This window comes from Globicephala melas, chromosome 1 (assembly GCF_963455315.2).
Source record: "Globicephala melas chromosome 1, mGloMel1.2, whole genome shotgun sequence".
NCBI classification, from domain to species: Eukaryota; Metazoa; Chordata; class Mammalia; order Artiodactyla; family Delphinidae; genus Globicephala; species Globicephala melas.
The window spans coordinates 34230856-34258552 of NC_083314.1; the positions used below are offsets into that span (position 1 = coordinate 34230856).

At 57.1% G+C, this 27697-nt stretch overlaps 1 protein-coding gene across 3 annotated transcripts; it reads left to right on the plus strand.

Annotated features, from left to right (window-relative positions):
• CDK18 (cyclin dependent kinase 18) lies at positions 1–25787 on the plus strand. Of its 3 annotated transcripts, none has more exons than XM_030872784.2 (16): positions 1–229; positions 16715–16865; positions 17054–17193; positions 17757–17882; positions 18715–18771; positions 19606–19720; positions 19918–20012; positions 20238–20300; positions 20775–20898; positions 21017–21137; positions 22118–22215; positions 22442–22547; positions 22677–22719; positions 23357–23447; positions 23774–23851; positions 24532–25787. In XM_030872784.2, exons 2-16 carry the CDS (start codon positions 16742–16744, stop codon positions 24564–24566), a joined length of 1416 nt encoding a protein of 471 aa, XP_030728644.1. In that variant the 5' UTR covers positions 1–229; positions 16715–16741; the 3' UTR covers positions 24567–25787. The 3 variants fall into 3 exon arrangements, with proteins under 3 accessions (XP_030728644.1, XP_060149537.1, XP_060149540.1); XM_060293554.2 differs by lacking the exon at positions 1–229 and adding an exon at positions 10293–10437; XM_060293557.1 differs by lacking the exons at positions 1–229; positions 17054–17193 and having other exon boundaries at positions 16726–16865.
• The last annotated feature ends 1910 nt before the right edge of the window (positions 25788–27697 follow it).

Genomic DNA, 27697 nt, shown 5'->3' on the forward strand with positions numbered 1-27697 from the left:
CCCCACCTTCCTCCACCCCTTCCCTTCCCCTCCCCTTCTCCCTCCTCCTCCTCCTCTTCTAGCTCAGGTTGCAGCTTCTCTGGGGAGCCGCTCACCTTTCCGGAGCTGAGGAAGCCGCCCCGAGCCCGGGCAGGGACCCCAGCAGGGCGCAGGGCACGACGCCCAGACCCGCCGCACCCCGGCCGTCGCGGGCTGGAGCTGGCGCGCCGCGGACCCCAGGACACGCGCGGTGAGTCCCGCGGGCGGCGCGCTGTGTCCGGCCGGTTGGGCGGGCGGCGTGCCGGGGGAGGAAGGGGAGGTCGGAGGAGGGGGCACCGCGGCGCCGGGTGAACGAAGCAAAGGTAAGCGGAGCGGCTCTTAAAGGCGCCGTTCTGCTTTTGCCCTGGGGAGAGAGGTTGGAGGGAAATACCGGAGCGACATGGAGAGGTCCGAGATCACGAGGCGAGTGGACAAGAGTGTTGGGGGGTGGGCGATGCCCTGCAAAGGCCAGTCCCAGGTTCCAGGTGCTTAGGAGGGAGGACTGTTTTGCCTTCTCAGATCCTCCGCCCACCCCACCCCCACCCCCCCACTCCCGGGAGTCTCCGCCGGTACTCACTTTGGCCCCCGGGCTCCTAGGAAGCAAAGTTTTCCACCCCATCGGGAACCAGGCGCTTTCTCAGTTCCCTTCCTTGTGGGAAGGGCAAGCGTCAGGAGTCTCCGGTAACGGGAGAATCCGCCAGTGTGGGACCACATCCCGCCTTGAAGGCCTTTCTGGGCTCCGGTGAACTTTCCAGAGAGGCAGGCTGTGGCTGGGTGGGAGGCCAGGGCCCTGGGGTGAAGGTGGAAGGACAGGACACGTGAAGCCCTGCAGGTTCCAGCGCTGAGGGGTGTGTGGGGGGCTGAGTGGGGGCCTCTGGGGTTTACTGTGCCTCTTCTCTCCCTGCCCACCCGGGAGCCCAAAGGGGCAGTACCACCTCCCCACCCAGCAGCAGCGGGCAAAGGGTTAACGCAGCGGTGGGAAAGGGTGGGTGGCCTGTTGGGAGATGTGGCTTGAGGATTCTTCTGTCTCAGGGGAGATGATCAGGAATCAGAAATCTGAGGTCCGCCTTGCTGGAGGCCTCTGTTCTCTCCCTGTTAGGGGCAGGGGGTTTCTGGAGCTGTCTGCAGGCCTTGTGGTGGGAGTCCGGTTGTTGAGACAGTAACTGATCTTCTGTGCTTGGGGTGAACACCCTGCTAGGCACCAGTGACCTCTTTCTCATTCTCTCTGAGCCCCTTCCCGACAGCAAGGGTGGGATAGTTGGGGCTGTGAGGAGTGGGGGTCAGCTTCCCAGAACCTCAGCCCCACCCCCAGCCCAGCCCTCAGCAGTTCCCCAACTGTGTCCTGGGCCCTGTGACTCACTGACACCACCAGCCTGCCCCTCCTGTGTCAGCGCCCGCTGAGATTCGGCATGTTCGTGTGACGTTTTCCACTGGGCATGGGCACACAGCACATTCCCGGACACTGGACTGAGGGAGTAGAATCCTCGAGGACGAGGATGCCTGGAATGTCTGGCTGACAGAAATGTCCTCAGAGATCCCCTACCTTTCCTCTGCCTTGGCCAGGGCGCTGGGACCACCTTGCTTAGGGTTGGGGGAAGGCGAAGATGGTCCCAGGCAACACTGGCTCCTGGGTTTGGGTCTGCATCTTGAAGGTGTTCTGGAGAGAGGGTCACCTTGCTACAGCCGAGCTACTGTCTCGGGTTACCCTGCCCCAGTCAACCTCCTGTGCAGCTGATGAGCCTGTGAGGCTGACCTCCCCCCAGCCCTGCAACCCCATTGCCCACTGGGACTCTCCCCGCTGGCTGCCCACGCCCCACCAGGAGCCTTCATTCTTCCCAAACTTACTGGGGTTTCCAGAGCCAGAGTAGACTTCAGTAAGTTGCATCCGATTTCTGAATGCCTCAGTGGCTACCATTTTTTGATTTTAGTTTTGACTGGGCATTTATTATTGATTGGGTGCCAAGTAGTGTGCCACACAGCTTTATGAAGTAGGTATTATTATCTTCATTTTATGGTGAGGAAACAAAGACTCTGAGATACCAACCTTCCCGAAATCCACAAAGGTGGGATCCAGCCCACTTCATCTGACCTCAAGCCCCCTGGCTCTTAGTTCCTGCCCCATCAGGGGAGATGCCAGCCTACTCTGGAGTTGTCTGATTCTATAGCAGTCCTTGGAGAAGCAAGGATGGGGCTGGCGCTGTGAGTAAGGAGGCTCCCCCTTATCCTGTGCCAGGCAGAACCCAGCTTCTCCATGGATCGCAGGAGAGAGGGTACCTGGTCTGAGGAACAAGTGGGTTTTTGGTCTAAGATCTCATGGGACTGATGGAGCTGCCTGCCTTGGAAGCCTTCCCATCGGGCCTTGAGGAGATGAAGCTGCCTTTATGGCTGCATTTGTTTTCTCGACAGACCCAGACTGTCCTCTGCCAAGCTGGCCTTCCTGTGCCCACGCAGACAAGCCCCACACTGTAGGGCAGAGCCTCGCCTGGCTTCTCCCAGCTCCTACTCCAGCTGTGCCTCTACTTTCTGGGCTCACCCTGTTCTGGACTTTTGTCCAGCATCTCCATCCATCCCCCCGTGGATTTCTTCTTTCCTTCCCTGAGTTTGAGGCCTGAAGGAGAGGGCCAGCCCAGCTCCTGCAAGTATCAATACCAGCTGTGTGACTTCTCTCTCCCCAGCAAACTCTTGAGCTTCTCCCAGCCTCAGTTTCCTCGTCTGTGAAATGGGGATCATAATAAGGAGGTGTGTTGCATGAATTAAATGAAGTAATGCATTGGCACACGGCAAATGCTAAACAACCGGTCGCTGTATTTGTTATTTGGAAGGGAATTCCTAGTTATCACACTGTGCCTGGCTTTCAGGAGAGACGGAGGCAGGCTTTCTTAATCCCATCAGGCCGGGCCCTTAGAGAGTATCTTTCCTGTTCCTCCAGGTTGGGGAGGAGGGCTCTGTGTAAGAGAATGGCGGGTGGGGTGGGATACCAATTGGATGAGAACCTGCCAGGAGAGGACCAGGAGTCTGTGCTATGGGACTGTACCTTACCCTCTATCCCAGTTTCTAGGATGAGTGAGGTAGGCACTGGGACCTGGAAACCCAACAGCTCCCTTCTCTGAGGGCCTCTGGCAGGGCCTCCTTTCCCTGGGGTAAGAAGACCCTCCCCCAGTACTTAATTAATTGCAGTCCCTGTTCTGCTCTGTTGTCCAGAAGGGAGTGGCTGGCCTGGATCCAGACTCACCTGATTAGCTTCACCCTGTTGGGTGTGAGTCACATTTCTCTTCCCCCGTCCACCCTGGACCCTTCGCCCTCCTGGCATTAGCTGTTGAGTAGGCATTTTCCCATCTCCAGGGGGTGGGAGCAAACCGAGGTCTTGTCCTGGTCCCCACAGCGCATTTGTGCGCACACACGGAACCCAGCTCTGAGGCTGGACTCCTGGCAGCTCAGGCAGAGGGTCTGGGACCCAGGATCATGACAGAGCCAGTGGCTGGGCCTGGCAGGAGCTGGCCAGTGGCGCAGCAGCAGATCAGGAAGAGGGAAAGCTGTAGGCGCATCTCAGCCAGACCTCCTGTCTGAAGGAGAGCGCATCTGTTCCTGAAATCTCCACGGTTCTGTCTGCAGAGGAGGAGCAATGAGGAGGCGGGTGTGAGAATTGCCTTTGAACTGAAAAGGGTCTTGAGGCTTCCTGACAGCATGAATTACCCTGGTGAGACAGGACACCCTGGTCTTGGAGACATTGGCCCAAACTTTTGAAGGGACAGTGGTGAGACCCTCTTTCTTGGAACTCTGGATAATGGTTTTACCCTGTGCTCCCACCCCACTCTTCAAACATTAAATAAAGTCTTCCCTGGAAATAGAGGGGTCAGTATAGACAGCATGACCCGACAATGGCCAGCTGGTGCGTTCATCAAGGGTTTTTTTTTTTTTTTTTTTTTTTTGCGGTACGCAGGCCTCTCACCGCTGTGGCCTCTCCCATTGCGGAGCACAGGCTCCGGACGCGCAGGCTCAGCGGCCATGGCTTACGGGCCCAGCCGCTCCGCGGCATGTGGGATCTTCCCGGACTGGGGCACGAACCCGTGTCCCCTGCATCGGCAGGCGGACTCTCAACCACTGCGCCACCAGGGAAGCCCCTCATTCATCATTTTTGTGTGTGGAGTGTGTGTCTCCTGCTCACCGTGGGTGGGGGCAGTGTATGGACTCCAGGGTCAGTGCAGATCCTGCCGCTGTCGCTCAGTAAGTGGTTGCCTTAGGTGGAGGAACTTGCTCACCCAAGTTTCAGTTTCCTCATTTAGAAAATGGAGAGAGTAATAGTATTACCTCATATGGTTGTGAGATTCCAATGAGATAATGTCCACAATATTCCTTGAATTTTGCCCTGCCTGGTGTCATTATCCAGGGTGGTGGCAGATGGATTTAGTGGCCACATTTGGCAGTTCTCAGGACCCTGGCCTCTCCTTGATCCCTGTAGAAACCAGGGCTCAGGCCCTCAGTTGGGCAGGAAACTCTGTTCTTAAAGCATTTCTACCCTCCCTTACCCTGAGCGCCCTCTCCATTTTATCATTATTGTGGGAAACTCTGGCAAAGTTCCAGAATGATTTTTGTCCTCACACCTTGCTCCCCTAAAGGAGCCTCCCCTTTCCTGCCTTTGGGGATCCCCTCAGGAACTGGGGCTCCTTCTCTCCTCTGGCCCTAGCCACCCAGCAAAGGAGATTCTTGCTGGGTGACCAGGCCCAGGAGGGGACGTGGCTGTCCTTCCTCACATCCTGGCAGGATCCAGTGCCTGGAAGCAGGTAGGTGGTAGGTCCTGCACTGGAGGGCATCACACTCATGACATCAGCAGTGCTGGGTCTCTAGACCCCCTCTGCTAGCAGGGCATAGGCTGAGGCCAGGAAAGGGGGCCCTGAGCCCCTCCCTGTTCGTGGCACGGAGCCCAGCTGGCAGCACCCCTTGCCACGGCTGGGCTGGGTGCCACATTCTGGGCTGACGCCAGACCTGCCTGGCTCCTTCCCTGTGCAAGGCAGCCCTCCAGTGGGCTGCTGATTTCCCTGATAATGGTGCCCGGTGCGGAGAATGCCGTCTCCGGCCAGGTCCTTGCCATCCTTTCCAACCCTGGGGGAGCAGAAAAGGCATGGAACTCAAAGTCACGAGCCCTCAGTTCTAGTCTCGGCTCTTCCCCATCAACCCAGTGGCCTTGGGCAGCTCGCTCCCCTTTCTGAGTCTTTCGTTCTTCACCCGAAAAACAAGGACACAGACTAGGGCATTTCTAGAGCTCCATCCAGGATGGCTGGTTTGTGGTTCCAGCTTTTGCCAATCCTGCTGGCAAGGTGAGCTGTGCTCGGAGACCCCAGGAGGGACTCTGCCTCTGATCCCCCAAACTCTGCAGCACAGGGCCTTCCCCCAGCTGAGGCCAGGGCAGCTGGTCCTTGCCACAGCTTCAGTGGATGAGAAAGGCCTGGAAGACCTCCTCCTTGTCAGATAAGAGGAAAATAAGTACTTCCCAAAGGAGTGGGCGCCGGATTCAAACGCCATCCAGGCACTGATGCCCAAGGGCAAGGCTTGGCGAACCATGGCTCTTGGCCAAATCCAGCCTATATTACTCGACCCGTGAGCTAAGAATGATTTTTATAGTTTTAAGTAGTGGGGAAAAATTCAAAAGTTGAAAGTAATATTTTGTGACACTTGAAAATTACATAAAATGTGAAGTTTCGTGTCCACAGTGAAGGTTTACTGGAACACAGCCACACATTCATGTACATCTTGTCTGTGGGTCCCTTATGGGGATAGAGCTGTGTAATGGCAGAGACCATATGGCCACAAAGCCTAAAATACTGACAGTCTGGCCTTTTACAGAAAAGTTTGCCGACCCTGCTCAAGAAAACCATAGTTCTCCCAAGGTTTGCACTAAATAGTTCTGGAATCTACCTAAAAATACTTTTTTTCATTTAAAAAGAAGCGTTACTTCTTCTTCTTTTTTTTTTTTTTTGTGGTATGCGGGCCTCTCACTGCTGTGGCCTCTCCCATTGTGGAGCACAGGCTCCAGACGTGCAGGCTCAGCGGCCATGGCTCACGGGCCCAGCTGCTCCGCAGCATGTGGGATCCTCCCGGACCGGGGCACGAACCCTCATCCCCTGCATCGGCAGGCGGACTCCCAACCACTGCGCCACCAGGGAAGCCCCGTTACTTCTTCTTTTAACATTAGCAGTGAATGTTCATTATGGAAATATTAGAAGATGCAAATAAGCGAAAAGAAGGTATTAAAATCACCCATAATTCTGCCACCCTATTACATAACCACTGTTAGCATTTAACTTAGATCCTTCTGGAATATATATATGTGTGTGGGGGGGGTATATATACACACACACACATATTTATATCCTTCTGGATTATATACAGTGTATTTACATATATTTATATAGTGCACATGTATGACACATGTATATCTAGCACACATACAGCTTTTACAAGTTGTACACAAATGCCCTTTTCATTTAAATACACATCTCAGGGCTTCCCTGGTGGCGCAGTGGTTGAGAGTCCACCTGCCGATGCAGGGGACACGGGTTCGTGCCCCGGTCCGGGAAGATCCCACATGCCGCGGAGCGGCTGGGCCCGTGAGCCATGGCTGCTGAGCCTGCGCGTCCGGCGCCTGTGCTCCGCAACGGGAGAGGCCACAACAGTGAGAGGCCCGCGTACCACACACACACACACAAAAAACAATAAATACCCATCTCAAACTATTTGCTGTCTTGGGGACTGTCCTAGGCCCAGTGGGGTAATTCTAGGATCTCAGACCCTAGGGGAAGATCTAGACCGAAATGCCCAGCAGGCAGTTGGGCCTGTGTGTGTGAGGCTCAGGGGCTTGGTGGGGCCAGAGCTGTGGATCTGGGAGTCATCAGCACATGGGTGGTGGTTTCCACTGCAGGAGAGCATGAGGTCACCAGGATGAGTGTAGATGAGGAGAAACAAAGGGCCAAAGAGGGAACTCTCAGGAACACTGACATTCAGGGACAGGTAGAGGAAGTAAGTCCACCAGACAAGGGAGGGAGAAAGAAGCAGGAGAACCAGAAGGCTGGGGGAGGGGAAGACAAGCCAAGAGCCTGGGACAGTGCCTGGTTGAGTGGATACTTGTGAAGTGAGAGAGGGTCTAGGAGAAACCAGCGCCACCCCCGAGCTCTGGGCGGTGGGTGCCGCTGATGGGACGTTTAAAGAACAGGTGAGCAACTGCAGGATGTTCAGAGGCATCCCAGAGGGGGCCTTGGAGACAGAGAGGAGCAGGGAGGTGGTCCAGGCCGAGGTGGCCGCCTGGGCCCAGCCTGGTGAGAGGGCGGCCATGCTGAGTGTGAGGAAGCCCGCTTGCCCTAAAGGATGGAGAATGTTGGCCAGGGTCCTCCAGAATGTGGGCCTGGCGTTGTTGGGCCAAACTGGTGGCGGTGGAGGCCTGGGAGTGCAGTATAAATAGAAATGTGGTCTGGAGGTGCTGGGAAACCCTTCCCTCCTGCCCTCCCTGTCATGTGACTGAGCAGTCCCCCGGGATGCCAGAGCTTGAAGGCCCCTGCCGTTCTGTTGCTAAAGTTGGGCATGGTGAGAAAACCAAGAGATGTTAACAAAGATCCCATGACAGGTTCTTCAGTCTGGACAAGGGAAGGCTGAAGGAGAGGTGACCTGGACGCTCTTTACTTCTCCCCCTACTGATTGTATAGAGGATGGCGGGCATCAGCATCTGTCCTTAAGCAAACAGAGAGGAAACGGTTGTGAGCTGCTTCCATTGGGATTTAGGAAGAAAGACCTAAGAAGAGGTTCCAGACTCTGGAATTTTAAAAACACTGGGTAGTAGGTGAGGGACCTTCCTTGAGGGTCTTTCATGGATGCTGCTAAGAGGAGTGGAAAAGGGTCTTCTCTGTCTGGGAGGTGAGGCAGGCCTGGTCTGGAAGCAGACATGGGAGACAGAGATCTTGCCTGCGCTGGCTCCTTGCTCCAGCCTCTGGTCTGGGATGTCATGCACGGCCAGGACCAGAGCTGACAGAAGGGCACCTTGTCCCGTCATATCACTTAGAAATCCAGAGCCTCCACAAAGATTACAGGCCAGCCTTAGCTGGGTCTCCAGAAAAGGCTAAAAAGAAAATACCAGAAGATGATATATGTGGCTTCATTCCTTGAGCCTCAGGAAGCCAAAAAGAACAGAGTATCAGCAGGGCTGATGTGGGGCCCACACCAATGGGGCAGGGGGGTCAGGAGGGGTCATCTGTAGGGGTCGAGGCCAAGGTCTGAGCCTGGGTAGTGCACCTGACCTGTGAGGCCCTGGAAATCTGCCCCTAGGGGATGGGAGCCCATGAGGAGGGCCCCAAGGTCTGCCAAGCCCCTCTCCACAAGCCCTGGAGGCCCCAGCCCGGTGCGTGTTCAGTTGGAACCTCTCTTTAGGATCGTTTCCATCCCCTGTCCATCCCTCACTGTGCTGTGGCACCTGCCAACCCTGAGGCCTCCACAGACCTCACTGGGGGAGTTGCTGCTGGCCAGGAAGCTGCCCCCTCTGCCCCAGCCCACGCTCCCCCCACTACCATGGGGAAGAGTTGGCTGGAGAAGGAGGGCTAGGCTACAGATGAGGCTTGGAGTCCCGTGGGCAACTGACAGTCTCCTGGCAGCCCTCTTACCTCCAAACAGCTCCCAGAACCAGGAATTTTCAGCTTTTATAGATTTGCTCACTGATCATTTGAGGGTTTGCTTGGTGCCAGGCCCCATGTCAGGCACATGGGGGTGTAATGATGAGTCAGACCCAATTTTTGCCCTTAACAAGCCCGCAGGCAAACTAGGGAAACAGACAAGCAAGCATTTACAGTACAGGGAGCCAAGGGTGCTACTTGGGGACGTCCAGAATGCCGTGGGAGCACAGATGAGGGGCCCCCACCTGGCTGGGCCAGCAGGGTTTCAGGCTAGAGAGGACATGAGGGGCATCGTAGAAGGTGTCCAGGAAGAGGTCATGCCTGACTGGAGCCTTGAAGATGGGAACACTTTGCTGGCTTTCCCCTTGTCCCTGGCCCACAGGTCCCTGGGTTCCAGTTCCCACTGAGAGCCAGGAGAACCGAGGAGGAAAGATGTCCCAGAGAGTCCAGGGCTGGTTGGCGGACCCCCGGGCTTGCTCTAGTGTGCCCAGAAAGAGGGCAGGACCAGGCCATCCCGGTGGGCTCAAGTCCCACCTGCTGAGAGTGGGGCTGGCCTGACAAGGAGAAGATAAACATAGAAACAGGTCCCTGGCCTGCCTGAGAGTGGAAGGGTCTGCAGACAGACAGACAGAGTGTTCTGGAGGTTCAAGGTGCCAGAAGGTCTTTGTCTTCAATGGCCCTAATGTTTAAATGTGTATAGAGGAAAGAGGCTTGAACGAGTCATTATGGTGCACTGGCTGCGGTCTAATTCAGCCATGTGTTCATTCATTCCACAAACACTGGCTGAGCACCTGGTAGGTTCCTTCCACCGTGAGGCGCTGGGGAAGCAGAGCTGCCTGAGACCATGCTCTTGCCATGAAGACATCACCATCTAGTTACGAATGTGCACAGGCCGCTCTGGAAGCATCTCATCTTACCTCGAGGGAGGAGGGGTGGCCGCGTGCGGCTTCCCAGGGGAAGCAACACTTGAGTTGCGCTTGGCAGTGGTTTTTACCTAGGGAAAAACGAGGAAGGGCATCCCAGGCCGAGTGAAGGTTCATGTGGGCCGTGAGTGTGGTTTACCCTGAGAACGCCAAGTACATTTCATAAAGCTGGACCCCCCAGGGAGGGGTGAGAGCTGAGACAAGGAGGAGACAGGGGTCAAAACACAGGAGGCCTAGTCTTCTGGCCACTGGAGTTTGGACTTTTTCCTGAGGGTGGTGTTAATATTGAAGGATTTAAAATAGGGAAGTGACATCATCAGAAAGCAACTGAGAAAGTTAGGTCTCGCAGCCAGTGGCAATTGGATAGGAGGTTAGGCATTATCCCCATTTAGCAGAAAAGGAAACTGAAGCATGGGTGTCTTCCCAGGTCATAGTGCTAGTAGGTGGGAGAGCTGGGACTTCTGCCAGGACTCCACACTGCAGAGGATTTTGGAGAGCAGGGCTGGGCAGCACGTGGCCCTCACTGCGGGACTTTTGCATCAGGTAGGACGCCGTGGAGGCTAGTAGTGCATTTGTCCAGGGCAGGGGCCACCCTGAGCCCCAGACGCTTCGCCTCCTGACCGGCTTCTTGCAGGTTAGTCCTGCCTGCTCCTGGAAGGCCTTCCCCGCCTGCTTCCCGCATTCCAACAGGGGCTGTGAGAATCTTCTCTGAGCTCTGTCCCTGTGTCCAGAGCATCTGTTCGCTGGCAGAGTGACCACAGGCCTGTCTGTCCCCTTGATTCTGACCACTCAGAAGGCCCCAGGCTGACAGCCTCTCTCATCCAGGCAAGAGCTCGCGGAATGAGGTGAGTGATGAGGGCTCCAGGGCTTCTGCTTCTGCTTCTGCCACTGCCTCTCAGCTCCAGCCAGTCATGTGGTGACTGGCTTCTCCTGAGGTTTGTCGCAAACTAGGGAAACTAAAGCCTCAAGCTGTGCAAAGCAGGGTCAGCTAGAAGATGAAGGAAGAGATGGTATCTGCCGGCTCCCTGCAGGCACACTTCTCCTGCAAGGAGGGAGTGGCTCTGAAGTCTCAGCTCATGACGTCTGCAGACTTGGTCAGCCGTGGCCTCTAGTTGTTTTGAAACCTGCCCAAAGGCCCAGAGTGGCTGAGTGGCTGAGGTGGGGGCAGGAAATGGGCAGCAGAGAATGTCATAAGGATCCTAGCTGGTGGTCAGCCTTTGGGACCAAGGGTCAGACCCTCTGGGCTTCAGAAAGTGGGCAGTTGGAAGTTACTTCCTTCCTCCCCTGTCCCTGAACTCACAGAGACTGAGCGCTAAAAGAAAAGAAAACACAGCCAAAAGAGGGACTTGGAAAAGTATCTGACATGTGCCTGGAATGCAGTAGGTGCTCTATGCGCTGGTGACACAGCCAGCCAGGCCTGCTGTGTGTGGCCAGCATTAGGCACTGGAATCAAAGCGCCCCCGGTGAGGGAGGCCCATCAGATGGGCTCCCTGCGGTCCTAGGGGCTCTGGGAAGCTTCTGAAGACCCAGGACCTGAACTGCATGCTGTGCTGGGGAGTGGGGAGAGCAGAGCCCGAGAGGAACGGGGGGGCAGGTCTTGAAGGACCTTGGGTTGCAGGCTTGTGAATGGGACTTTATTTAGGAGGAAGGCAAAGGGGCTTCTCATAAGGGTTCCCTGAGGAATCTCAGAGCCTGGCTCCCTGGAGGTTAGGAAGTGAAGCTGCCCTCCTCCCTCTGCACCAGTCTGCAGCCAAACTTCTGTGAGAGGGAGGCTGTGACCCAGCTTCCCTGGATGCTCTGTCAATCTCCTTTTCTGCCTCCGTGGTCTCCCGGTCTGGGTCGCCCAGGTGTCCCAGCCTAGAGGCAGGTGTCAGTTCTGGGGCCTGGCAGAGGTCGTCCAGGGGGTGGAGAGCGGCAGGCCACCTCTGCACTACCTGGATGATGGGCCCGTGGGCCGGCCTGGCCTGCCCCGTGGATAAGAGCAGTCAGCTAGGAGGCCCAGGTCCCCTGCCCGGCGTGGCCTTGCCGAGTTGCGTCAATAATTGGGGGGACCCCTCCTACCTGGCCTTTCCGTCTCCATCTGGTGGCTCAGGCCTGCTGATTGCCAACCATGTTCCCTGTTCCCTGGTCCTCTTGCATCCCAAGGCTTCAAAGTGCCTTATGGGCTCTAAGAACGTCTGTGAGGGATGTGTTTGGTGAGCTTTATATGGGCCTCTTTTCTGGTACATTTTTACATCTGTGCAGGAAGTCGAGAGAAAAAGAAAAGGAGAAAAGAGAGCTAACATTTTCTGGGTGTCTTCCTTGTGTCAGCTCGCTCAGCATCCCCACTCAGACATCCACTGGACATGAAACACATGCCTAAAACCCAGACCTCCAGTCCTAGCATCCCTCATCCCCACTATGGCCACCCATCCTTCCAGTTGCTCAGGCCAAACCCTTCAGAGTCCTGCTTGACTCCTTTCTCACACACCATATACAATCTGTCCGCAAATCCCTCTGGCTCCACTTTCAAAATATACCCAGAATCCAGCCACTTCTCCCCACCTCCACTGCTCTACGCTTCCCCCAGCCATCACCTCCTGACTGAGCTCCCTGCTGCAGCCAGAGGGAGCCAATTAAAACCTAAATGGGATCAAATCACTCATCCCCGCAAACCCTCCCAAATCCCGAGGGGCCCCAACATGATCAGCTCTCTTCTCCAGCCACACTGCTGTTCCCAGACCGTACCAAACTCACTTCTGCCTCAGGACGTTTGCACCTACCGTTCCCTTGCTGACATGCTTCCCCCAGATTCTGTATGACTAGCTCCCTCCCCGGTGCCTACTCAGAATTTTTCCCAGAAGATGTCACCTTCTCAGGGAAGACTTCCTGAACACCCTATTTAAAACTGCAACATCCCACCTGTCACACCCCATCCCTCTTTCCTGTTTTATTTTTCTCTGTTGCGCTTGTCACCATCTAACATACCATATATTTTATTTACTTATTTTCTTTGTTGCCTCTCCCCACCCCTTTTAGAGTGTCAGGATTAATGAGGGCAGGATTAATGTCTGTTTTGTTCACAAGTGGATTCTCAGGGTCAACAACAGTGCCTGACACATAGTAGATGTTCAATAAATAATTGTTGAATGAAAAGCTACGAGCGATGGTGTCACTGAATCGCCGTCATCAGCCTGCTAGTGGTGGCACGGGATTGGAAGCTGGGGTTGTCTGACTTTAATTCAGGGTGGCGGTGGAGGAGACCTGGAAGGTAGAAAACCGCGCTTACAGCCTAGGCCGCAGGGAGGGGCAGGGTGGGAGAGTTCCAGTTAGGAGAAGAAAGGAGCAATGTGGTCACTTGAGTCTGTGTACTTGGCGACAGTCAGGAAATTGCTGCATGATTTTGAGCAAGTCAGTTCCCCTCTGGGAGCCGCGTTGTCCTCCACAGGCGAGCCAGGGAGGATTAGAATGGTGGCTCTGTGAGTGCCCGTTCCTGCTAACACTCCAGGAGTCCAGCCCTTTCTTGCGGGGCGCACGGTGGCCTCGGGGCAAGTGTCAGTTTCCTCTCGGTCTGGCTCCTCCTTCCTCCTGAGCTACCTGCTTCTCTGGCACCAGCAGGAATTGCTGGGCTGGCTGGTGTGTGCCCAGGAGGAGGTGATGGGAGGTAGGCCGAGAACTCTATGGACTCACCTGGGCAGGAGGGAAGGCCTGGTTGGGGGTCTGCCTGCCCACCCCTGCAGCTCCTGAGGGGGACTTCTCCTTCAGCATCCCCCCATCCCACCCGGCCAGGCCAGCGTCCTTGGGCGCCCGTCTCCCTCTTCCCCTGGCACCAGTTGCACGGGGACAGCCCCAGATGGCTCCCTGGCCCTGGGGACAAAGGCCACACTGTGCCCAGCCCTGGGCTGGCTTCAGGCCGGGTCACACTGAGCCCTTCTGTCCCCAGATGGGGGTGAGGGGCAGACGGCACGAAGGTAACAGGCCTTTTTCCTGTCGCCCTTCCCCCCTGACCCTCAAATCTGAGGAACTGACTCTCCCAAGAAAGAAGTCACAGAGGCATCTTGTGTCCTGAGGTGGGGAACAACAGACCATTCACTGCCCAGCCTGCCCTGTCACACCCGGACCCTGCCGGGTTCAAGGCCCCGATTGTCCCCGTCCGAGAGCAGCGTCCACTCTCTGCGTGGTCACCACCCTTGCCGCCTGCTCCCCTGCCACCATCAGGAAGCCCATCCCTACATCTGACCGCCATCGCTCCTGCTACAGTGACAGCCACTTCCTCCTGGTCTCTTCTCAGGCCGGGTGCAGAGCAGCTGGTTCCCATCGTCCGCGTTGCTTGGTCCCCCATTCCCGCTCAAGTGAGCCGTCCCCAGTTTCACCGTCCACATGCTTGCTGGTCCCACTGGTGTCTCCTTGCTGCTAACAAGGAGGGCAGGTGCAGTTCAGGCTGCTTCTCCTTTGTCTTGTAGAGATTGGGGGCCTCCCTCCCAGAAGGCTTTTGATGAGCTCCCCTCTCCCTCCCCTACAGGCAAATGCAAGGGCATGAGATATATGGCCGCTACTGGTGGATTCCTGAGCCGCAAACCCTATGTGCCATCCCATAAATCCCAGATGGCTTTGTGGGGAGGCCTGTGTTTAGAAGAGGGCGTGACTGGCCCCTCTTGGCAGAGCCCAGACCTCAGGGAGCCAAGTGCCCAGTCGCCCCGCCCCCTAGAATGAGCATGACTGAGCTTGGGGCATCGGTTTGTGCAGGGCAGACATTGTCTCCCCTTCTGGTGGGTCTTCTGCTCCACTCAGCATTCCTCCACCTTCCTGTGCCTCCGCAGCTTCGAGGATTCCTCATCTCAGCACACGAGTGCAATCTGGAAACCTGGGCAGACCTAGACCTCAGATGCTTCCCAACCGTGGCTCTAGTGTTCAGATCATTGGGCGTGGGTTTTTTTTTTTCATTTGTCTGTTTGGTTTTGGCCACCCCATGCAACTTGTGGGATGGGGGATGATTTTTAAAAGTGCATTTTCCCAGGCACCGTTCTCAGAGCCTCAGTTCCGGAATCTGAGGGCGAAGCCCAGGAATCTGAATGTTTCCCAGTACTCCCTGCTGATGCTCGTGTTCAGCCAACTTGTAAACAGTTCATCTGTACAATGGGGACATCTCCACTCTCCTGTCGTGTGGGAAATATGAGTCAGGCAGGGCGTGTCGAGGTCCTCCTGTCACTGGAGCCTACACGCTGCCACCGTCATGAAGCCCCCCTTATGCCCCCCCCATCCCCGGCTGGCTGCACACAAGAGTGAGGTGGGTGGCAGCCTCTGGGAGCTTCCTGTCCATGAGAATCCTGCAGACGACAGGCCCGGACATCACACAGAGCCAGGAGGAGTGGCTGAGGTTGGCTGGCAGGAATGAGCTTGGAGATGGAGAAGTAAGAAAGTTCCAGGCTGGTGGGCTTTGCAAGGAAGCTGGAAGAAGAAGACCTTTCAGCTACCTTCTCATCAAAGGAGGCCTCACAGCCCCCAGGTTCCTTGAGAAGAGGGACCAGGCTTGACTCACCACTAACCCCAGTGCCTAGTGTAATGCTTGGTACTTCATTTGTTGAGCCGGACGGAGGGAGACTTCACGGCCCACTGACAGAGACAGGCTCGGCTGGCAGTGCAGACCCAACGCCGGTACTCTGAGGGGTGCCGGCCTGAGGAAGGAGTGCCTGGCCATTCCCAGTCTCTGGGCTCAGAGGAGCTGGAGGGCCACAACTTAGCTGCATTTGGGGGTAGCCAGGGAAAGGACCCTTTCCAGGCTGGCTGAGTACAGAAGGATGTGATCCTTAAGCAAAGTAAACATGCTACTGACCCATAATCCCTTAAACCAGGATTCAGGAGGGGCCTGGTCGCCTTGGCAACTGGTTACTGGCCGGTGACAGTGCTGAGAGCATCCTCTGGAAATGGGCTATGCTTGGTGCAGGCTGGCCCCCTCCCATCACAGGGCTAGCCCTGATGGCTTCACGGCAGGCGTGGGTGGGGGCCCTTGTGAGGCCTCTTGATCCCAGCCCCACTGTAGCTGAGGGAGAAGGAGGCAGAGTAGAAATGAGGGGGTGGCCACACTGGAAGCTTATGAAACCATGGAGGGGAGGGGAGGGGAAGGGGGGAAAGGGAAGGGAAAGCGTGACAGCCCCACTCTGAGTTTTCAGGGCAGAACAGAGAAGGGAGGGTCTATGGGAAGAAGCAGTTGCACAAGTCTCATTGGGAGGCCAGTGGGTGTCCCCTCACTCGGGGCAAGAGGAGCCGCAGGGAGGGAACCTCTTCTCGCTGGGGAGGGGGCCCTGGAGTGAGCAGAGCAGCCCACCCCTCTCCTGCATCATGTTCTCTGCAGTAGGCACCCTGCCTGCTGGGGTTCTGGCATGGGAGGGGCCAGCAGTGCTCAGCCTCTCCTCCCTGGGGGCCTTGTCTGTTTCCGGTAAATTTCTGTCTTTCCCTTGAGACATACAACGGCTCCTGACCTCCCTTATTTCAGCAGGAGGGAATGGGGCTGGGCCAGCTCATTTCTACTCTGCCTCCTTCTCCCTCAGCTACAGTGGGGCTGGGATCAAGAGGCCTCAGCTTGTCCCTTTCCTCTCTTTTCCTGTCTCCTGGGGACCCAGGACAAGCCAGAGAGGGACTCCCAGGTGTCAATATTAGGATGAAATGGGGTTGGGACCAGACTGCGTTACAAGGGTGTAGGCTAAGCTATGTTCAGCTTATGGGCATCAGTCAGTAAGGCTTACTGGCTGTTGACATTCAGCCTCTTCCGTGCAAGTTGGTAAAGAGCTGCTGGCCCTAGGGCCACCCGGTTCTGGTGTCTTCCCTGCCACCCCTGGCCTCCTTCCAGAACTCTCTAGACCTCCAGCAGCTGAAAGGTTACCATCTGGCCCTGGGGAGGCCTTCAGGATCCTATTGGCACATCCAGCTGCTGTTATGAGCAGTACTTTGCTGTGCTTCTTAATATTCCCTGTGAATATCTCCCCAGGGACAGGGAATCCTGGGGGGATGAGATTCCCAGGGAGGAAGAGGGTTAGGAAGCTGCGACCCTGGCCCCTGAGTGCGGGGTGACAGAGCTTGATGGGAAGCTGGTGTCGACCGGACCCATTGCCGTGTTCTCACCTGCTCTTCTCACTTCTGTCCCAGGACCCTGCGGCCTGCTGCCTGCTGATCATGAACAAAATGAAGAACTTTAAGCGCCGCTTCTCCCTGTCAGTGCCCCGCACCGAGACCATCGAGGAGTCCTTGGTCGAGTTCACAGAGCAGTTCAACCAGCTCCACAGCCGGCACAATGAGGGTGAGGGGTCTGGGGCCCTTCCCCCACCCCTCCCCACCCGGCATCCCCCCTGCCCCTCCCCACCCTCCCTGACACACCGTGACACACAGCAGGGCTGGCCTTGCTCGGGGAAGGGCAGAGTGAAGTCTCCTCCCCACCCCCATGCCGGGGCAGAGGCAGGGAGGGTGGCTGATGTCTCTCCCTCTCAGACCTGCAGCTCCATCCTCTGGGCAGAGACCCCCAGCCAGAGTCCAGCACCTTCTCCCCCGCAGACAGAGGGGAGGACCCCGGGCAGCTGTCCCCTGGCATGCAGTACCGGCGGCAGAACCAGCGCCGCTTCTCCATGGAGGTGAGGGGCTCCAGGCTCTACGACACATCCACAGATGTATGCCCGGGAAGGTGGTTGCCTTGGAGCCAGACTTCATGGGTTCAAATCCCGACTCTGCCATTGATTAGCTCTGTGACCTTGAGCAGGCTACGCAACCTCTGTGTACCACAGTCTCCTTGTGTTAAAATGGTCATCGAGAAGATTAAATGAGAATATATGCCACGTGCTCTGAACATTCCTGGTACATAGCAAGGGCGAGACAATTTGACTGTTGGTCTTATGACCCACATACATGTGCCCAAGTGTATGAAAAATGTGCTTACAGAATCGCAGTGTCTGCAGGAATCTCATTCTACAGATGGTGACTCTGGTCCAGAGAGGGGACGCCACCTCCTAAGGTCACACAGCAACCCCTGGATGTTCATATATGTCTCAGCACATCTTTGAAGCCTCACAGCCCATGGTTCAGTCCTGCTGGGGTTGTTCACAGGGAAAGCCAGGCCCAGGGCCAGAGGCGAGGGTCCCACAGCCCTGGCTACCCTGGAGCAAACACTGGCGCCCCTGTCTCATCCTGGCCACTGCAGGACATCAGTAAGAGGCTCTCTCTGCCCATGGACATCCGACTGCCCCAGGAATTCCTCCAGAAGCTGCAGCTGGAGAGCCCAGACCTGCCCAAACCGCTCACCCGAATGTCCCGCCGTGCCTCCCTGGTGAGTCCCAAGAGGGTCAGAGGTCGCCTGGGTGGAACACCCTCTCCCCTGCAAGACATCAGTCCTAGTTTTGCCTGTCCCGGCTGAGGCCTGCAGCAGTTTCCGAGGAGGTTTCTGGGCCTCTGGCGCCACCTTCTGGCCGAGAGGATTCCCACAGCTGGTCCTCTTGGTCAACCTCCATTCCCTAGTTGAGTCCCACCCGTGCTGGAGCTGAGCTCCAAGCCCCCTCTGGGTTCCAGAGTCTTCACTGGCGTGAGGTCAATAAACCAGCTGGCCCGTGTTTCCAAGTCTTGGCTGCCTATCAGATTTCCCTGGGAGTATCCTACAAAACACAGATTCTGGTCCCCAGTCCAGATACCTACAGAATCAAACTCTGGGTGGTGAGGCCCAGGAGTCCGTATTGTTAAGGGTTGGGTACTACTGAGCTGGAGCAAGTGTGCTGACGAGAGAGGCTGTAGCGAGGTGGGTTCTGAACTGGACCCCCAAGGTACAGTGGAGAAAAAGGCACAGTTCCTGCCCTTGAGGGGCTTCTGAGCAGGATGGAGACAGACAGGTGATAAAGGCGTGTGGCAATCCCAGGACTACAACCCTGGGCTCTGCACCCACCACTGCCACGGGAGAAAGAAACTCACACTTCCAAGGCCTCCCTCCTTTATCACAGGGACAGAGAGAAGTGGAGAGGGAGGATTTGGGGCTGCCCTCACCCTGCTAGCCTCAGACCCCCTGGGGGTCTCATTCCCTTTCCACCTGGAGGCTGGGGGTGAGGAGGTGTACTCTATGTGGGACTGCTGGGACCTTCAAGCTCACAGGACCCTATGTCTCTCCCTCGCAGTCAGATATCGGCTTTGGGAAACTGGAAACATACGTGAAACTGGACAAACTGGGGGAGGTAAGAGGCTGGGTTGGATTTTCTCCAGGCCGCCGGGCGGGATGGCTAGGAGGAGGAACAGGGTCTTCCCCAGCCTTCCCCAGTCTGCGGTCCCACTACCCCTGTCCCACAGATCTTGCCATGCAGTCTGGCCCAGCCTTTGGCAGGTGTTAAGGTGGGCCCAGGTCCTGGAGGAGGGCATGAGGATGGGGTGGCTGATGGGCTCTGGGGCAGAATCCAGTCTTTTTTTTCCTGCTAATATTTCTTGTCTGGGATCAAATCCCAACTCCTCCATTTACCAGCTCTGTGGCCTGGTGTGAGCTATATGACCTCCCTCTGTGCCCTTGGTTTCTTCCTCTGTCAGATGGAGATCCTAATTGTTCTACCTCGTAGGGTGTTGTGAGGCCCGAGTAGGTCACTGTAAGCTTTTGCGCCGTGTAATTATTAGCTATTTCCGTAAACACTGTGCTGGGCTTTGTGTTCCAGGCGGGGGGGTGGGCCGTGGTTTACAGAGAGGAGGAGGATGTGGCCGTTTCCTTCCAGGAACCCAGAGGAGACCTACACGTAAACATCAACAGAACATAAGGAAGAACAAAACTGGTGTTATAATAGAGGGACACCTTGCCTGCTGGGGGCTTATAGGAAAGGCAGTTCCTTCTGAGCAGGAAGGAGTTAGGGACAGCTTCACAGAGAAGTGGGCTTTGGAAGAAACAGAATTTCAGTGAAGGGGTCGGGGGGGTAGGGAAGGGCGGTCCTGCCAAAGTCACGGCCCAAGCAGAGGCACAAAGAGGAGGACGTTGGACAGAGGAGAGCGGGGCCTGAATGTGGCTGGGCTGCTGGGGTTCTTGTTCCCAGGGAACCTATGCCACGGTCTTCAAAGGGCGCAGCAAACTGACAGAGAACCTCGTGGCCCTGAAGGAGATCCGGCTGGAACATGAAGAAGGCGCGCCCTGCACTGCCATCCGAGAGGGTACAGCATCCTAGGGCCCTGTAGTCTTGGGGCTCCTGGGAGGAGGGGTTCCTGGCCTGAGCCCTGGTGGCAGCCTGGGGGCCAAGAGCCATTGCTGGAATGGGGACTCCTGAGGCTGGTCCCAGGAGGAGAGGGTATGAGGGGCATAGAGGGGCATGTGGGGCCTAAGGGACACAGGCAGGCCTGTCTCCCCATAGTGTCTTTACTGAGGAACCTGAAACATGCCAATATTGTGACCCTGCATGACCTCATCCACACGGAGCGCTCCCTCACTCTGGTGTTTGAGTACCTGGTGAGTTGGGGTAGGGGTGTGGGGGGGAGAGGGTGGGGGTGGCCCAGGCCTTGTTCTGGAATCAGGTTCTCAGATGCTCCCATTCAGGAATGGCCCAAGGGCCCAGGCTTAGGGGCAGCTCGGAGCCAGGGACCTGTCCCACTCCTCGGCTTGGGCCCTGCCCAGGGAAGGGCGCCTGGCCAGGCGTCAGGTCAGGGCGAGGGCTGAGCCAGGCCTGTGTTCCAGGACAGTGACCTGAAGCAGTATCTGGACCACTGTGGAAACCTCATGAGCATGCACAACGTCAAGGTGAGAGCCTCCGTGGCATGGACCTCCCCGCTCTCACGCTGAGCGTCAGGTTCCCTCTCTGTCAGACGGGAGCGTGAGTTACCTGCCAGGATGAAGAGAGGCTTCGGGGAAATTCAGAGGGATGAATGAGCTCTTCTGTGTGCGTAGGACCCCACACAGGCAGGCTTCCTGGCCCAGTGTGGCGTCTCTCAGCTCCCCGGCTGGGGTACTCTCTCCTCCCCCACCCTCCTGCCTCCTCTGTACACCTGGTGCCCTGCCCTCTGGATGGCATTCCCTGGGGTGTTTGGGGCCCAGGATGTGGCTTCCACGCGGGCAGGAGAACCAGGTAGCTCTCCAAGTACCTCACCTCCACCCAGTCTTGTCCCCATCCCCGTCCCAGCCACGGGGAAGAGGCGCAGGGTTCCTCCCTTCCCCCCTCCCCTCCATGGGACATGCTCCCACCTTGCACTGCTTCCTTGCTTTTCCCTCCCCCAGATTTTCATGTTCCAGCTGCTCCGGGGCCTTGCCTACTGCCACCGACGCAAGATCCTGCACCGGGACCTGAAACCCCAGAACCTGCTCATCAACGAGAGAGGGGAGCTGAAGCTGGCCGACTTCGGTGAGGGCCAGAGCCCACAGGGCTGGGGCGGGGTAGTGGAGGAATCGGACACAGTCTCCTCAGGATGTGGGCACTGTCGGGGGGGGGGGGCGCGGTTCAGTGACGGGTCTGTCCCTAGGACTGGCCCGGGCCAAGTCAGTGCCCACGAAGACCTACTCCAATGAGGTGGTGACCCTGTGGTACAGGCCCCCCGACGTGCTGCTGGGGTCCACGGAGTACTCCACCCCCATCGATATGTGGTAAGCAAGCGCTGTGGGACTGGGCGTGGGGTTGAGGGCGTGGGGCAGGGGCTTCCGCACCTGCGACTCGCTTTTGCTGCCCCAAAGGCCTCTGTGAAGGACTGTCTAATCTCTTTTGAATAAAAGCCATGTGGCATCCTGCTGAACTGGATGTTAAAGAATTGAGGGCTTCCCTGGTGGTCCAGTGGTTAAGACTCTGTGCTTCCAATGCAGGGGATGCGGGTTTGATCCCTGGTGGGCAGACTAAGACCCCACATGCTACATTGTGTGGCCAAAAAATAAAGAGAAGCAAGTTTAGGGGGAAAATAAATAAAAGATGCATTTAAACAAAAAATAAAGTTAAGTCAGAGCTACACTGGGGTTTCCCTGGCTCTAAATAGACTCTCCTAGGCTGTGCTTCTGAAATATTCGCCCAGGGTTACATAGGGGGTTACCAGAGGGCACAGGAGGGCGCCCACAGTAAATATGATGAATCTTACCCAAGCATCAGTTCTACTGAAAAATTTAGAAGGGATACTTTTTTCCTTAAAATTAACACACATATGATTCAGTGTAGAAGAAAAAGATTGCCGAACTTTAAAGGTAAAACACAGTTTTCTGATGCATGGCTGCTGTGCCCTACACCAGGGGTTTTCTTGGAGAGTGGATTTGTGGACTTCTCTCTTCCAGAGGGGCACATGATGGGAAGTTGGAGACAACACTGCTTGAAGAGCTGCCTCATGGGTGCTGGCTATGCAGACCCAAATCCTACAGAGTGAAAGGGGAGAGATCAAAGCGTCCTAGAGCCCTGAGAAGCCCCCAGAGGGAGGCTGTAGTGGGTGGCTGTGCTGTGCTAGGAGCCTCTGCAGCTCTGGGCCACCCACCCCGGTGCCATGACCCATTTGAGTCACCGTGGCAGGGCATCGTGGTGGAGCAGCGCTAGGAAGCGCGGGTGCAAGGAGGTCCAGCCTAACGCCGCCCCTGCCCATTGCTCCCTGCAGGGGCGTGGGTTGCATCCATTACGAGATGGCCACAGGGAGGCCCCTCTTCCCCGGCTCCACGGTTAAGGAGGAGCTGCACCTCATCTTCCGACTCCTCGGTCAGTGTCCTGCCGCTCCTCCCTCTCACCACTAGGGGGCGCCGGAACTCTGTCCAGCCCGGGCGCATATCCGGACTGGGAAGAGCAGCTCCCACCGGATCTCTACAGGGCGGCGGGGGGGGGGGTGGACTCAGTCATTCTATGACCCCACCTCCTACCTTGCACCCCTCCAAGTCGCCCTCGGTCCTGGCCTCTCACCCCTCGCCACCCCTTCTCATCTCCCCAGGGACCCCCACGGAAGAGACGTGGCCTGGTGTGATGGCCCTGTCCGAGTTCCGAGCGTACAACTTCCCCCAGTACCTGCCCCAGCCGCTCATCAGTCATGCTCCCAGGTAGCCCTTCCTCCCCACTCCTCCTCTCTGCCTGTGGGCCTGGCTGTCCCTCCCGGAGGTGGCTGTGAGCCCCACCCGTCCCACCCCGCCCCCATAGACCAGACTTGTGCCAGCTCCTTCCTCCCGCAGGTTGGACACTGATGGCATCAACCTCCTGACCGGCCTCCTCCTGGTGAGTGCTCCCACGCCGACCAGGGCCAGGCAGTCAGAGAGCTGAAGCCCCAAGATCCCTGCCCAGCCCTCCGTCCCACCTGCGTGCTGGCGTTCCCCACGTACCCTCCACCCACTGGGCCCGAGGGGAGTGCTGGCTTCCACAGACTTAAGAGTGGGTGCACTCCCGACTCAAACCCCAATTCAGACCCTAGCTGTGTAGCTGTGGGCAAGTTACAGAGCTTTTCTGTGCCTCAGTTTCCTCAACTGCAAAGTAGAATGAGTCATTCCCATTTTGTAAGATGGTCTTGAGGATAAATTGAGGTTGTGGAATACACTTAGAAGGGTGCCTGTCTTGAATAAGCACACGATAAAGGGTAGTTGTTAATGTTACTATTAAAGTTGTGATCTTAGATGCTTCAGCATCTGTATTTCCATCCCAAGAGGAGATCATTCTCTGAAAGCCCCCCTTCTGGTTTTCTCCTGGTGGCTGGAGATCTGAGACCCTGAGTTCTGAGACTGCCTTGGCTTGAGTGGGCAGCTGACCCCAGGGGCTTCTCAGGTTAGACTCTGGCCCTTCCCTTCCTCGTCATATAACTTAGCATGGGAATAGCATTGCCCAGAGGGGTCCCTGCAGTCCCCCACCCTCTGCTTTTCAGTACGAATCCAAGAGTCGCGTGTCAGCAGAGGCGGCCCTGAGGCACCCCTACTTCCGGTCTCTGGGGGAGCGTGTGCACCAGCTCGAAGACAGTGAGTGTGTAGGGGAGGTTGGGGGAAGGGGGCAGGGCCACCCCAGAACCAGAGAAAGGGAGCAGCTGGTGTGAGTGGAGGAGCCGGAACGAAGAGGCCAGAGGCCCTGGGTCTAGCTGAGCAGCCTGGCTGCCCCTCCTTGGGTTTTCGTTTGCAACGAGGGGAGGAAACCCTGTGGATCCAAGGTGCTGCCCGAAAGGCCCAGTTAGGTGCTCCTGGGCCAGTCCTAACTAAGGGGGTGCTCGATGGGTGTGGGGGCCTTAGGCTGCAGGAGCAGGGCCAGCTCCACTCAGCTCTCTCCTGGCCTTTTCTCTCTCTCACCCCAGCTACTTCCATCTTCTCCCTGAAGGAGATCCAGCTCCAGAAGGACCCAGGCTACCGGGGCCTGGCCTTTCAGCAGCCAGGTAGGGGCTCATGCCTCCCCCACCTCCTCCTCTTATTAGAGGAGGCCAGGACAGGCGGCTCCACCCTCTTGAGGAACAGAGATAGGGCCCAGAAGCCCCTCCTGCCGTGGGAATCAGCGTGGCCTCCCTGACATTGGCCTGTCTTCCGGGGGCCCGTGGGGAGCAGGGAAGGGACTGGTTTCCCTATCTCCTTGCCAGGCTTCCTCCTCCTGCGTTTCCCTCCTCAACCCCCACCCTAGACAGAACGCTGTCTCTGACAGTAGCCCTGAGGAAGGTGCACGTTTTTCCTGGTTCATTCTCTCTGCAAATTCTGAGCTCTCTGGCCTCCATCCTGGGAGAACTATACTTCGTTTCTAGACTAGCTGATGGCCTCAGACATGATAAGTGCTTTCTATGCAGTATCTCATTTAATCCTAAAATACCCCTTGAAATTGGTACTATTAGTTAATGCTCCCCATTTCACAGGCAGTGAGACTGAGGCTTTGGGAGGCTAAGGTGCAATTTCACATAGCTAGTAAGTAGCAGGGATGGGATTTTAACCCAGGGCTGACCAGCTCCCAAGCACGTGCTCTTGATGGTTCTATCAGAGTAGCTCTGGAGGACGCCCGTCCCTCCTGATCTCAGGTGACCTTCGGCCCAGACTTCTCCCTGCAGTCCACATCTTTCCTTCCATTCTCCAGGGCGAGGGAAGAGCCGGCGGCAGAGCATCTTCTGAGCTATGCCCACCCTGCTGTGGCCCAAGGGACGAGAGGTCACACTGAGCACAATTGCGGCAGGATGGGGCCCGTGTGGCCTCGGAGGACTGAGGAGTGAGGGCTAACGGCCGGTCCAGAAGACCTCTCGGCAGCCCTGCTGGCCACGGCTGTTTCCTCTCCCTTCTTCCCACATGCCTCCCCAGTGGCCTTGGCCTGGACACCAACCCCTCCATCACCTTCCCTGGGGCTGGGCATGAGCTGCTTCCCTGGGAGGAGGTGAGGGGACAGGGAGCGATCTCAGACACTTTCCCACCCTAAAGTGCTCAGACACCAGCATGGAACCCACATGGACAGAAGAATCTAGAGGCCGGGCAGAGCGCTATGCCTTGAACATGGGCACCACCATGCCTCCCCAGCCGGGGTACCTGCCTGCCTCACCAGTTTGGTCGAGTCCCTTTCAGGCCCCTTGGAGCCCACACGTCTTTCCCCTTTTTCCCCCCCTGAGAGCAGGAAGCAACATGGCACCTTGTCTGGGACTCTGGAATCCTGGGTGCCAACATGTGTGCCAAAGCCCACCCCCACCTGAGGGGCGGGTGTCCCCTGAGCAACAGAGGGAGTTGTAGCCCCACCCCCTCTTCTCATCATCCCCCACTTGTTCCCATTCCCCACTCCTCGCCAGAGGCCCCGTATGCTGCTGGACGCCCAGTTAAATCCAGTGGTGGCCTGGTCCTGCCAGCTGCACTCCTGCCAGCTTAGCCAGGCCTGCCCGCCTCCCCAGTCCGAATGGGATTGCCTTAAATTGGCAGGTGGTAGAGCACGCACTGCCCTTGGAGCTCTGACCCAAGCTGCTACCTCCCCGCCCTTTCCCGAGAGTGGTTCCCGCTTATCATTCCTGAGCGCTGGTAAGCCAGCCCCGGGCCAGGGTCCCGAGGACGGTCCCCAGATATGCAGGGTCACCCTGACGCTGCCGCCAGCTCCCTGGGGCTGGCACAGCCTCCCTCGTCCCCTCCTTCCCGGCCCCCGTGGCTCTGTCCTTGCTCCACCCTATCTGGGCACCAGCCTCCCCATGCCCCTGGCCTCCCCAGAGGGCGGTCACCAGAGAAAGGATCAGCACCGCAGCCTGAGGTACAGGAAGGTGGGACAGGACGGGATAGACTTTGATCCCGAGCCCTGAGCCCCAGGCCCCAGGGGACTGGGAGTGTTAGGGCCGTGGCCCCGCGAGAAGGCCCCGCCCCCACCCCTGTGGAGCACACCTGTCCTATTCCCAAAGTCTCCTCAGCACTTGGCTGAATCTCGGATGGCGAGGCCAAGGGGAGGCCAGGTCCCCTGCGCACCCCCCTCAGCCTGAGGAGCAGCCCTGGAGGGTCTTGGCTTCCCCACAAGTCCCTCCCCTCCTCCCCCACTGTACTGTGAATGTCCTGTGACTCAGCGCAAAGACAGATAATATATTTAATTCATGTTGTACAGAAAGGAGTGAGCAGTCTCATGCTGAAAAGCTGGTTTTGACAGATTGATGCCGAAGATGGAGGACAGAAGGCCCCCTCCGGGCCTCTGAGTGCAAGTGGGGCTTGCTTGTATGTGTACGTGAAGTGGAGAGAGAGTTCGGTTTGTGTGTGTCCCTGAACCCACCCTGGGCTACGGGCATGGTGCCCTGCACCCTCCCTGCTGTATTCCGGATGCTGCTGCATTCACAGCTGGATGTCAGCTCTGGGTGACCTGGGGTGGGAGCAGAAGAGGCCTGGGACTCTGCTTGGGGTCCCAGCCGTGGCCCAAGCTGGTGCCTGAGGGGTGGGGCCAGCCAGGAGTCCTGGGGAAGGGTCTGGGGTTCTGGCTACTGTCGCTGACCCTGTGCTCCCCCAACCAAGTGGCTCTCTGACTTAGGGGGGCAAGGAGCAAAGTTCAAGAGAGGGTTGACATGGGGGATGGTCAAGGCCAGGGCAGCAGAACTAGGATACAAACCTCCCTATAACTCTGGCCCAGCAGTAACTGCACAGACCTGACTCCCCTTCCCGCTGCCCAGATGGCCTCTTACCTTGGGTCTGACCATACCTCCTTTCACACACATCTCCCAGAGTTCTCAGCATCCTGCTGCATTTTCCATTTCAGTGTCCAGGTTTGTTCTCCCCAAGACCACCCTGAGAACGTCAGGCCCCAAACCTCCTGGCCTTACCTGACCAGTGGCCTTATGTCTGGCCGTAAGAACCTTCCAGTTTGCCAGCACAATTGAGGAGGCTCATGCTGAGAGGTTGGGTGATGTCCCCCAAGATCATGGAAGTAAAGAGTGATTCTCAGCATGGATTCTGCCAGCCTAGACCTCCTCACCTCTTAAAGGCAGCCAGTCGCTAAACTGGAGGACAGTAAGGGCAGGGGCCAGGAGACACATTGGTGGGCATCTGAGTCCGGCCTTTTAGTTGAATGTGGGAGGAGGCTAGCCAAGACCTAAGGTTTGCTAAGCTCCCTACTGTGTGCCAGGCACTATGCCTCTCATTGAATCCTCACAACAAGCCCCTTTCTCCCCACTTTGCAGTTGAGGACAGTAAGATTCTCAGGGGTTAGAGGACTTGCCTGGGGTCATGTAGCAAATTAGAATCCCAGGTCTGTCTGCCACTCCAGCCCGTGGTCTTCAAAGAGGAGAAGGAGTGAGGAGGGGAGGTGCAGACCAGGCAGAGCCCCAGGAGCCAGAGAAACACACAGCAGGGAAGGCCCCAGAGCAGACGCTGCTTTGCTGGAGTGCCTCTTGACACCAGAGACCACCGTTGTATCATAGCAGCGCCCACCAGTTTACAGAGGCTTCTGCCCCTTTAAGAGCCCACTCCCCAGGGAGGCTCACCTGGGTGGGGGGACTTTGGAGGTCTCTGTGGAGACATTAAGGCACTCTGAGCTTCTGCCCTAGAAAGCTTGGGGGTGTTCAGCTGGTCAGGCTTCTACCAGCCCTTGTATGTAGTTAGTGCTCAAGGAAAAATGATGTTTCTGGAGAAGGAAGCTGGAGGGGCGGAGTAACTAGTTATGAGCTGCTGGGGCAGAAGGGCTTCGAGGGTTGCCGTCGGGCTCTCCGGTGGCCAGACTGCCGCCACACAGGGCACGTGTCCTGGAGCCCTCTGTTTCCTGGGCACCCCCAGCTTCCTTATGGCTGGCTCTCACAGACAGCAGC

Coding starts and splice junctions, on each gene's coding strand:
- CDK18 (XM_030872784.2), top strand. CDS start 16,742: ATGAACAAAATGAAGAACTTTAAGCGCCGCTTCTCCCTGTCAGTGCCC. Junction 18,772..19,605: donor AACTGGACAAACTGGGGGAG/GTAAGAGGCTGG, acceptor TCTTGTTCCCAG/GGAACCTATGCCACGGTCTT. Junction 23,852..24,531: donor CCTGGCCTTTCAGCAGCCAG/GTAGGGGCTCAT, acceptor TCCATTCTCCAG/GGCGAGGGAAGAGCCGGCGG.